General features: G+C 39.8%; 1 protein-coding gene across 1 annotated transcript; it reads left to right on the forward strand.

The window, feature by feature from the left end:
* The first annotated feature begins 9,335 nt into the window (after positions 1 to 9,335).
* LOC148959703 (uncharacterized) lies at positions 9,336 to 9,896 on the forward strand. The gene has a single exon (XM_089110348.1). The coding sequence runs from the start codon at positions 9,336 to 9,338 to the stop codon at positions 9,894 to 9,896; it is 561 nt and encodes a 186-aa protein (XP_088966474.1).
* The last annotated feature ends 2,445 nt before the right edge of the window (positions 9,897 to 12,341 follow it).

A 12,341-nucleotide genomic window follows, 5' to 3' on the forward strand; every position in this document is an offset into this window, starting at 1 on the left:
TTTGTCAGCTGCAGCTGGAACTGAGAACAGATTTTTGACTACATCTGGGGTATACCACACCTTTTTTAGTGTATGACTGAGACACTCGCCATTTACAAAGGATTCCACTTGAATGTCACCTTCACCATACCCCATCATGACACCTTTGTTTCCCAAGGTCACAGGTTTCGGTGTATTAAAGCTTGTATAATCCACAAAATAATCCTTTGATTTTATCATGTGCTGTGTGGCCCCTGAGTCTGCTATCCATATCCCATCAGCAGGCACTGATGTCAACAACACCTCACCAAACAATGCAGAACTACTGGCATTAAACCTTACAGGTGCAGATTTAACATTGGGGAACTTATTCTTAAAATGTCCAAACTCTTTACACCCATAACATTTTACTTTACTCATGTCCTTTTTGTGCTTCAAAGAACTACCATTGTTGTATTTCACTTTTTGTGGTTTCTTACCAACAAGAGCAGACACATTACTACGAAAAGTTGTGGTTTCATTTATTCTTGACAAGTGGGTTTCAACCATTGTGAGTCGTTCAAGCAGATATTCAACTGTCCTTTCATTTCTAGGAATAGATTCCCAAGTCGTGCGAAAACTCAAAATATTCATTTGGCAAAGTACTCAGTATTCGCATTATTATTTATCCACTCTCCATGATTCTTCATTCAGCTCCATCTAGAATTTCTGTAACTTTGAAACATGCATTGCAACAGAATCACCTGCCTCCATCTTGTATTCTAGAAGTTGTAAATACAAGTCTTCCAGTCTTTGTTCAGACTTTTGTTCATATGCAGTTTCTAGTTTGACCCACATTTTCCTGGCAGTTCCCAACATAAGAATTAACTGTAATCTGCTGGCATATCTTCCGGCATTTTCAAGCTACCAGTGAGTATCTCCTCAAAGCCATACTCCAAGTTGGAAATGATTTGGAATCTCCACACTGTCCAGTTGGCTTTGCCACTCAGCTTTTGAATATTGAACTTATCCATGTCGGTTCCCAGACTGCAACCAGCGACAGTCAAAATCACATGCACACGAGACACGAGTACACAGGACACACTGTAATTTTAGCGCTAAGAGTCAGGCTTAGTCACACCAAAAAAAAACCTCCTCATATAGCACTAAATATGCAAACAGCCACGTAAACTGGGCCCATCATCATCATAATCATTAGCCTGGCACACCACTGCTGGCGGATGGCCTCCACATCTTTCTCCACTCATCACGGTTTTGGGCACTCTGGGTCCACGTGCTGCCTGCCTTCTGCACCATCTCATCTCTCCATCTTCTCTTTGGTCTTCCCTTTCCTCTCTTCCTGTCCCACGGAGTCCATTCTGTCGTTTTCTTAGCCCATTCGTGGTTCTTCATTCGTGCTACATGTCCTGCCCACTTGCCTTTGGCTTCAATCACTTTCTCGATGACATCCTTCACCCCTGTTCTTGATCTTAAGTCTTTGTTCCTGATCTTATCTCTCCTCGTAACACCCAGCATTGATCGTTTCATGCTCCTCTGGGTGACTGCCAGTTTCTCTCTTTGGCGGTTGGTAAGTGACCATGTCTCAGCTCCATACGTCATTGATGGCAGTATGACAGTGTTCATGATCTTCCTTTTGAGACACATGGGCATTCTTTGATCTCTCAGAAACGTGCTGTACTGTCCGAATCTCTTCCAAGCAGATGTTACTCTCTCGTCTATTTCTTTCGCCATCTCATTTCCTGGTGTTAGCAGTCTTCCCAAGTACTTGTACTCATCCACCTCCTCCAGTTGTTCTCCATCCACAATTATTCCTTTCCTTCTCCTTTTCCTAGCTATTTCATTGCACATGATTTTCGTTTTCTTTCTGTTCATTTTCATGCCATCTTTTCTCCCTTCCTTGTTCAGAACGTTGAGCAGCTTGCTGAGATCCTCTTCCTTTTCTGCAAATAAGATGATATCATCTGCAAATCTCAGGTTGTTCAATCTCTCCCCGTTGATGTTAATTCCCACTTCAACTTCCATTCTCCTGAATATTTCTTCCAACGCTGCTGTGAACATCACTGGTGACAAGCTGTCTCCTTGCCGCACTCCCTTCATGATCTTAATCTTTCGGCTAAGTGATTCGTTCCGAACCTGAGCGGTGCCTCCATCATATGTCTCTTTCAGGATGTTGATGTACTTCTCCTCTACGCTGTGCTGTTTTAGCGCTTCAAAAACAGCCTTGTGCAGTACAGAATCAAAGGCTTTTTCGTAGTCTACAAACGCCATATGAATGGGTATTTTATACTCATTGGTTTTCTCGAGTATTTGCACTACTGACTGCAGATGGTCGATGGTTGAATGACCTCTTTTGTAGGCAGCTTGTTCTGGCGGCTGGTGATCACTCAGATTGTTATTCAACCTGTTCTTCAAGATCTTCATGAAGAGTTTGTAGACTTGGGAGAGTAAACTGATTGGTCTATAATTAGCAAGGTCTTTCTTGTCTCCCTTCTTAAATATGAGTGTTATAATGGCATTTTTCCACTCGTTGGGTATCTTTTCTTCAGTCATCACTCTATTGAAGAGTGTTCTCAGCTTTGATCTCACAACTTCACCTCCGGCTTTGAGCATTTCAATCACAATCTGATCTTCTCCAGGTGCTTTGTTATTCTTCATACCTTTTATGGCATGCTCGATTTCACTATCAAGGATTGGTGGTACATCCTCTGCTTCTTCTTTTCTGATGTTGTGGGCTGCATCTTTGTATAGCGTTTCAAAGAATTCTGCGCACCTCTCAAGAATTCTCTCTCTGTTGGTGATGACGGTTCCATTTGCTCTTTCAATGCTGGTATAAGAACTTTGCAGCCTTCTTTTTCTTTTGCTCTTCTCAATCCTTTCCCACTCTCAATTGCTTCCTTCACTCGCATGGTGTTGTGCTCTCTAAGATCTTCTCTCAATCTCTTCCTGATGGTTTGACATAATTTGTTGTACTCTCTTCTCAACTGCGCCCATAACCTATTAAAGTTCAAAGTTAAAGTTGTTTGCGAGCAAGAACTTGACCTCCACTATTTTGGTAACTACACTAGAACGAGGCTAGACGGGGGCTACATAATTACTTACAATACATTTTTAAGTGCTATTTCTAATAGCTTTATCTATGCGCACTTCCTTTTATCCGGCATAATTAAGATTGATAGGCACATCTTCTTTATGGGATGGGTAACAGGCTTGCTTTTTTCAACAAATCACTCCTTCAAAACAGATTGAAATGTTCTTCACCAATATGTTTAAAATTGCGAACTGTCTCGATCGCTTCATTAGACTTGACATCTTTGGTATGAATCGCCAGCAAATATTCACCTTCCTCTTCAAACCGATTGCCAAACTCTTCTAATGAGGACACTGTATTTACAACGTCCCTGAAAAACGAGCGCTGGAACCCTGGCTTCTGCTCATGGTGCTTTTGATCTTCTTCAGAGAAAGTATAAGCCTCAAATTCTTTGATTATTCGTGACAATTCAGGGCCCGCCACTATCCATCTCCTCAGTGCTCCTGGATCCTCAGTCAGACCAACAGCTCCCCTTGTCCTTTGACGATTGCATTCTCTTGCTCGTGAGCATGATCAAATGCAATCGATGAAAATCTTCTTTTTGTCTTGTGAACAACGAAAGGGCCTTGCATGAAGCACTTGTAAACATCTGGATTCCTGGAAGACAAAGCTTGCATGTCTCTATAATGAACCGAAAGCCACCTAGAGTAGTTTGGGTGATCCAAAGCAAACATCCATGGGAGTATTTCTCGTATCGCTTGAATATACAGAGGGAAGCTGGCCTCCCTGAAAGAGCCCACCAATCGAAGGTAGGTTAGTTCCAACTTAAGGACTTCATTCCAGTAAAGAAACTGTGGTGACTTTAACAGCATTTCGCTTCTCCAGGCATCAAAGGAAAGAAGGTGGTTTTCGTCTCTATTCTGTCGCGAAGAATATTCATTATAAGCTTTCCTTATGAGAATGTATAGGCTTGCAGCTGTTACCTGGTGCGCACGGCATGTGTGAGTTACATGACAAGCATGAGTCAGCTACCCCCTGAGTAGCCACTCCGGCCATACACATGATCTCTGCCCACCCGCTCCCATCCAGCCACTTTCCAAGCACTTTTAAGAAAGCCATCTCAATGTGAAGCCCGCCAAACATGACTACATATCAGTCCTCGCTAAATTCGTCCAATGACCACTGTATTTGTTTAGCTAGAGCAAATAATGGCTGGTCCATTACTACGAAAGGTGTCTGAGAAGGGTTCAATTGTTGTAAGGAAGATTTAATGACCTTCATGCTGTGTGCAATTATGCAAGTGAATGGGCATTCTCTATAAACATTGGTAGCAGAGAAATGATCGCTGGAGAGTGGTTTAGGGAACAGATCGAAAAGCACGGTAGGCTGCCCAAGAAACAAAATCTTTATTGCCGATTTTTCCTTTTTCAAACAGAGCCAGAGCATTTCTCAGCCAGTCTTCTTCATGATATTCGGAGTTACAATTAAGGCAGTCATCAGATTTAAATAGTTTTTCTTGTACCACTGGTGCATATAACTCAGCAGCTGGAAGCGAAACAGGTAAAACCTCACTATAACTTGGTGGCAGTTGCGATATCGTCTTTGAGTTTGAAGGCTAAACAAACTCAAATACGTCCGGACTTCTTGGTGTTCCGCCATTATCTGTAGAAGAGTGTTGAACGATAGAAATTGCTGTCCTGTGAAATGAGCCTTTGGGTGTGATTGAACTGGTGTTGTGGTCGATGTTATCTACTGCTGCAGTGCAAAAAACATCACTTCTAAGCTTGGCAGGGCAGACCACATCTTCTCTTTCATATCTTTCTATTACTGAATTTGCAATTTCAGTAGACAATGTTAAGAATCGATCGTACGAAATACACAGTCCTAGCTTATAAAAAGCATTAACAAGAGAACGGTCTCGTGTTGTTCCATGAATCTTTAAGGCAGTATAGATTGGTAGTGGACACTCTTTCTCTCTAATATGGCGATGGCGCGTGCTCCCTGAAGACTCAGGCCGATCACGAGACCTTGAAATACTGTTGAAAACAATAAGCTGAGCGATTGACAGACATGCTTGGCTATCTGAGGGGTCGGTTTTAGTCAAAGACCCTTTCAGTATCATTCCTAGCAAAGGGAGGCATTCAGGGCTAAATGAACCATTGAACGAGTTTTTCACTTTTGAGATGTATTTTCTCACAAGATTAGCCGCTTAAGCAAGGCACCACGCATCAGTATCCTTTCGCTTTACGTCGCTTAGAATTCCTTCGATTTCACTTCATAAGACCAACCGAATGTCTCTTCCCTCTGCGTGTGCACTAAGATCTGGGCATGCTGAAAGTACCCTCTCCTTCAATCTTGTAGCATGAACTGTTCTAGAATCTGCTCCAAGTTCTTTAAGCTTAAACGTATAGAAACTAACTAGGTCTAATAATGTAAGTATGGCTGGCTTTTCATTCTCAAGCCTATCTTCAATATACGAAAGCAGCTCAGCAAAGGCAAGCTCTTTTACATCAATTGAGTCTTTGTCGTCGCCGACAGATTTCGTAGATTTCTGCTTTAACCGTCTTGCCCTGTTATAGAAGGCAACCAAACATTTGGCATGGTACTTTGCCTCGATGGCAATTAAATCTCCGGCGGCGAGCTTAGCAATGATTTTTCTGTCATTCAATAGGATGGCACTCTCCCTTACATTCTTATCGATCTCAATAGTAGAGGCAGAGTGTAAGTTCTGAGGCTCATCTTGGTTCTCACAGAAAAAGCAACGATGATGTGGATTAAAAGCTGCCTGACTAGATCGTCTTGCTTTGACAGGACTAGAACAGAGCAGAACTTCTTGAGAACAATCATCGTTTTGCATTTCCACATCTTCAATTTCAAAGACCTTTCTTTTTTTCAAGCGTCCTAGTTTTGTGTTGTTGAAACGATCTCTACATGACTTTTGCCAAGATGCCTTGTTATCAATTATATTCTGTTGAAATTCAATGCTTTCTGCAAACGTTTTGAAACAAATCACGTCAACACCAAATTTTTGAATTCTTTTACATCTCAGGCAAATCTGTCATAACCAACTCCTGAATATTTTCTTTTCGAATTTGCAAGGCATTGCAAGTCCTCAGAAGTTGATTCTGGCAAATAATGCAGCGTTTCCAGTCCATAGTTGATTGAAAATCCTTTTTTAGAAGAAGGATATTGATCGTAACTGTATTTAACGGTGTATTTTAGGACGGCGATGTTTTCCAGACATAGGCCTACTGCAATAAAGAGCTCAAAAGTACTTCTTACCTGAAGCAGCTGCCTGCAAATGGGTCATGTTGTGACCACTACATCAATAAATAGGGCATCCTAGCTCGCTCGAAAAAATAACCTTTTATTTGCTGAATCGTTCCCAAGAATAAATTTTGATTTACAAGAGAAACAAGCTGACATTTTGTTGTTTGCACCAAATTTGACATGTCAGCCTCGTTCTCATGCTGACATGCGCAGTTCTCGGATGTATTAGATTGCTTCCTTGCATATTGCACATATCGCAGAAAGTTTTTCAAACAAAAATATCAAAATATAAAGTGATTAGGGAGTACTTTATTCTAAGCCTCGTATCCATAGAGACATGCGCAGTTCTCGGATCTCGGGCACAATACCGACTGGCACTATATCAGATATGATTACTGAGTAATTTCTTAGCTATTCTGGAAAGTTTCATGCTTTAATCATTTAAGTGCACAATTCTGGGTGTTTTTGGTTGTTAACAGCTGGATTATTCACAGGCAAGCAGTGTAAACGGAAGCTCTGCAAAGATGGAGTTGCTTTGGCATCAACAAGGTTTTGAATCTTTCAGAAGTTCTGGAATTGAAGAATCTACGTTTGTCTCTGACAGACACCAAGACTGTATGCCATTGCACAGAGATACCTATTGAACAAAAACATTGACTTGGTTGACTTGAGTTTCTCTTAGAATTCTTTGGAATCGGCAGGATCATAACCTTGCATATATATATTATATGTATATGGTATACTCATTTTTGCCATATTTAATGAAAATAAAATATTAAATTTACTAATTCTAAAAATTGAAGGTGCCAAACAGAATTTGTATTTTTAGACAGTATAACTTCTACAGTATAACAACTAGACAGTATTTGTATAACTTCTTCTTCATTCGCCCATACAACCCAATAGGTTAGGCCGCTATGATAAGGGAATGGTGGCCTAAAAACAGCAGAGATGTACAGGGAATACTGAATTTATAACACTAAAAAACATAATGACAATTTATTTCACTCACTATTGACTCAAAGTATTGTTGTATTCCATCTTCGTCCTCGCCCAGTCATGAAAGCTTCGAGCCATGCCAGCTTCGCCTGGTTCTGCGTCTGAATTATCCACAGAAAAAAGACTGGCTCATACTTGCAAGGCAAAAATAGTCCATCAGCAGCAACTAGAAGCTATTCCCCTCCACTTTCGTCAAAAGCTGACGCCCTTGAGCTTCAATATTTGCCCTGAGACATGTTCACAAACTCGCAAGTAAAACTTAGCCGTATAAACTCAAAACAAATAAAAAACTCAAAACATTTCATTCACAGCAATAATGTCTACTACTTTTCTATTTGATACTTGAACCACAAATAACAATCATTTTTTACAAAAAAGAAGATAGTACAGTAGATAGTTCGAAGTTTGTTATGTTTGCTGTCGGACATATGAGAGAACTCACAAGGAGCTATCTAGGTCATATGCCCGAATAGACGTGTATAGGTGTAGGTGATCAATTTCAAAAGAAGAATGTGAATGAAATATAAAAAGGAGGAATATCAAGATAATATAGGGTTAGTATAATAAGATATGTTAATTGGTTATTCTAAAAACACAGTGTGTTATTAATTAAATGGATTAGTAATATAGATAAATTTGATTTCAATGAGATCATATGATCACATTTTGCGGAGCTCTCAGAAACACGTCGGCTCGCCAGATACACGAGACACAAGTTAGTTTAATTTCTTGTTAGTTAGCTATCTAAATGTTCACTAACACATCCACTTTACAGAATTTGACAGAATTTGAAGCAAAAAATCGACCTTAAAACAGCTGTAATAGACCTTTACCCTAATTACGTCATCATTGCGAATTTGCGCTTTGCATTCTGGGACTAGTGGTCACGCAGGCAACCAAACTGTTGATGTTTGGGAATCGACTTCGTGGAGAACAGCTTACAAATATCAGAATATAGCGATACATCGTACAAATATGTCAGAATATAGCGATTCAAACACAATTCAAGTGAGAAATCAAAGCCCTAGTTTTTTTAAAAACTCTTGCCTGGGCATAAATTCGATTTCAGAAGACAGGGAGCCTGGCGATATTGAATCAAGAAGCCATGAAGGTGATAGGCCGGGAGCCGAAGACGTCAAGCAAAGACGAGGAGGAATGGGAGGATACACCTGTCGCGTCCCTGAGTGTTTCAGTAACAGCAAAAAAGACCCTCACCTCTCTTTTTACAATTTTCCTGATGGTCAGTCAGAGGAAAAGAAGCTTCTGAGGAAGCGGTGGATTCATCTAGTTGGCAGGAAAGACTTCAAGCCGACATCAGGGCATCGAGTCTGCTCAAAGCATTTCCCTGGCGGCAAGAAGACTTACATGTGCAACACACCAACTTTGACTCCCAAAACAGCCAAGGACAAGCCAATCAATCCAAGATCAACAACCAAGGCCAGGAACAGGGTGCCCTTTGAACCCAATGCATGAAACATTTTTTCAGAACAAGTTGAAATGGAAACCAATGACGAGAATGTATCGTTTCTGTTAGAGGACACAGAAATTAATGTTGAGAAAGATTTTCAGGACAGAATTAAGTTCCTAGAGGATGAAAACCAAAGGCTTAGAACTGAGAATGAAAGACTCAGATTAGAAAATGCTGGAATGGCCGAAAGGCTGCTCTTAAATGGAAAAAAGGCAGGGTTTACCTTAGATGATATCAAGGAAGATAACAAAATGTTCAGGTTTTATACTAGCCTACCTGATTACATAACTTTTAAACTGCTGTTAAAATCATTTAGAGATGCAGCTTACAAGTTAGTTTATTATGATTCTGGCACCAATTCAGAGAATTTAACAAACCAAGACCATGTTAAACGGGGACCAAAACGAAGTCTTACACCAGAGCAGGAGTTTTTCCTTGTACTGGTTCGACTGCGTTTGGGGTTGCTTGAAGAAGACCTTGCATACAGGGCATCTATTTCTGTCATTCATTTGTCAAGAATTTGCACAACATGGATTGACTACCTACATAACTTCTTTCGGATGATGCCAATTTGAGTGTGTTGATGAAACCATGCCAAACTGTTTCAAGGCCCTTTATCCTAAAACACGTTTTGTTATAGACTGCACAGAATTATTCGTTGAAAAGGCTAGCTCAGTCAGATCACAGAGTGTGACCTTTTCACATTACAAACATTACAATACTGCTAAGGGACTTGTGGGAATCTCACCTGCAGGTGGTATTTCATTTGCATCAGACTTGTATGCAGGTAGAACAAGTGACAAACAGGCAACAGTGGACTGTGGAGTTTTGAGTTTTCTAGAACCAGGAGACTCAATAATGGCCGATAAAGGCTTTGAGTTAGAGAATGTTTTACCAAAGGATGAATCTTTGAATATACCCCCTTTCCTCAGAGGGAAGGCACATTTGACAATTTACGAAGAACAAGAGACAAGGCAGATAGCAGCTGTACGCATTCATGTCGAAAGAGCAATAGCACGAATTAAAACATTCAGAATTTTAAGTTCAGTGTTTCCTATAACAATGGCTAGTGATCTAAGTAAGATATGGGTAATTTGTTGCGATTTGACAAACTTTTTGCCTCCATTGATTACGGACTTAATGCACAAGTAGTTTGGATTTGTAGTGCTATTTATGGTAGATTTGATGATTTAATGCACTAAATTACATACTATATTTTATACATCACTATACTGAAACAGACATTGGTGTTAAATTTTGTTGATTTCTATTTTCTCAAACTCCTGTCAAATTTTATTTTATTGTTCCTCCAATAGTAAGCATCATTGACATCATTTTTGATTACTTCAAAAGTAATCATCTTACGTTTAAAATACTTGTAGTATTGCATCTGTGATTTTCCCAAAATATGAGAAGTTCCTTAAAATGTTGGTCGATATATTTTTAGAATTTTCAAGTGACATCTTTTGAAGTCACTATGAACTGTTAAATGCAAAAGAATTGAGAAAGTATATTTTCCCTAAGAAAGGCCTAAACCATCCAGATATAAACCCAAAAGACTAAAAAATCAAATTTTACTCTCATCAATCTTTAAAAATATAATTACAATAAAAATCTGTCACTTCAGGCAACATTGTATTCTACCATAACGCAGTGTCCCTATAAATTCTTTCAACATGCAAGTCCAGATTTGTAAAAACAACAAAGACAATCCATGGGAGATTTAGAATGTTCAGTATACCCTGACATTGGTAAAAGTAATTATGTTTTTTCTTCAGCTGAAGTCAATTTAAACTAGGTTTTAAAAAGAAAGATTTTTCCTCAGAAGCGCTAGCCAAAGTCATTTCTCTTTTGGTGAATGGGCACTTTACTTCAATGCACCCTGCTGGTACATTGTCTCTTAAAACTACCCCATCTGGACTACAACCAAGCCATGGAATAGCAGTGTTGATAATGAATCCACATTTTTTAATTTGAAAGTTTCCATCCAATGGTTTACTTTCAATATATTTAATGATTGCTACATCTTCATTATCAATGCCCCATTTCAATGGTGCTGGTAAATTCCCTTTATCTGTAGCCCTTGCTCTTGTGATGGAATTTATGATAGCCTTAGGCCAAATATTTTTCCTTCTGCTCATTATTTTCCCAAAATGAGATGCTGTCACACGTTTGCATCTTTCATCAAACCAGGCAGGATCCTTGGCTTGCCTTTGTGTTGCAATGCATATGTCTATGGCTTGGTTTTGGGGAACACCAACCAATTTTTGAACACTGAGCCTGCTCTCTTCCTTCATGACACTTTGATGAAAAGGAGGTGTGTTTTCACTGTTGATGTTTTCAAAAATATTCAATATAATAGCATCTTCAGCTGTGCTTTGCTCTGTTTGCCCTCTGACTATGGATTCCTGCTTTCTGCATGATGTCTCAAAAAACTCAGTTGGCTTAAATTCATTTGATTGCAAAGTTTTGCACAAAAATGTGGCTCTTCCAGCATCACTCAAATCACTAGCCAGTTGTTTAAATGCGTTAGCATGATGTTCAAATAACTTTTTGAGCAAACTGAGGGGTTGCACAGTAATCCTGACTGGCTTGGCTGGCAAATGCTCTTTTCTTTTCTTTGTTTGGCTCATATTTACTAAAAATGACATCATCAAACTTCCCAGCAGCTGACAATGTCATACTTGTTGCTCATGGCACATGCCACTTTTGAGCAACTTGAGTGCATGTAAGCATATCAGGAATTTTGCTGTACTGTGCATTCGTGAAATCTAGCAAAGTAAAAAGCAGAGCAGCCACGTGTTTGCAACAGCCACCCTGACCTGCCTTGCACATGCATTTAGAGTACAGAATTTCACCATTACTCTGATCTAGGTGGACATAAACATTGTATGAAGTATTTTTCATCGAAGCGTGCACCCTGCTCTTCACAAGAAACATCAGTCTTGGTCCCGGGACATTTTCTCTGACAAAGACATTGGGTACAAATCCTTCCTTCCAGAGTTTATATCCCTGCTTCTTGTTTCTAAAAGCTTTCGGAGCAATGCAACGTCTTGGAAAAGAAACAGATTGGTGAATAAGTGCTTTTTCAATATTATTATCTGTCATTCCAGGGAAACAGCGCAATGATTTCGTCCAGCCATCTGTAATGTTTTTGCTTTCGGTTTCATGGTTGCGGATAGCGTTGTCGGGCCTAGGCCTACTGATGGTAATCGATGCGATATCGCCAGGCTCCTTGTCTTCTGAAATCGAATTTATGCCCGGGCAAGAGTTTTTAAAAAAACTAGGGCTTTGATTTCTCACTTGAATTGTGGCTGAATCGCTATATTCTGACATATTTGTACGATGTTCTTTAGGCTGTTCTCCACGAAGTCGATTCACAAACATCAACAGTTTGGTTGCCTGCGTGACCACTAGTCCCAGAATGCAAAGCGCAATTTCGCAATGATGACGTAATTAGGGTAAAGGTCTATTACGAAAATTTTATGTTTGTTTTTCAAAAATTTTATGGTGATTTTCGGGAGCAGCATACTCGATTACGTCTTGGGGGCGAACAAAAATTTTCGTGTCATATGCACTTTAACACTTTAAATCTTA

This window comes from Rhopilema esculentum, chromosome 9 (assembly GCF_057945365.1).
Source record: "Rhopilema esculentum isolate cy_ngs chromosome 9, ASM5794536v1, whole genome shotgun sequence".
NCBI lineage: Eukaryota > Metazoa > Cnidaria > Scyphozoa > Rhizostomeae > Rhizostomatidae > Rhopilema > Rhopilema esculentum.

Coding starts and splice junctions, on each gene's coding strand:
- LOC148959703 (XM_089110348.1), top strand. CDS start 9,336: ATGCCAAACTGTTTCAAGGCCCTTTATCCTAAAACACGTTTTGTTATA.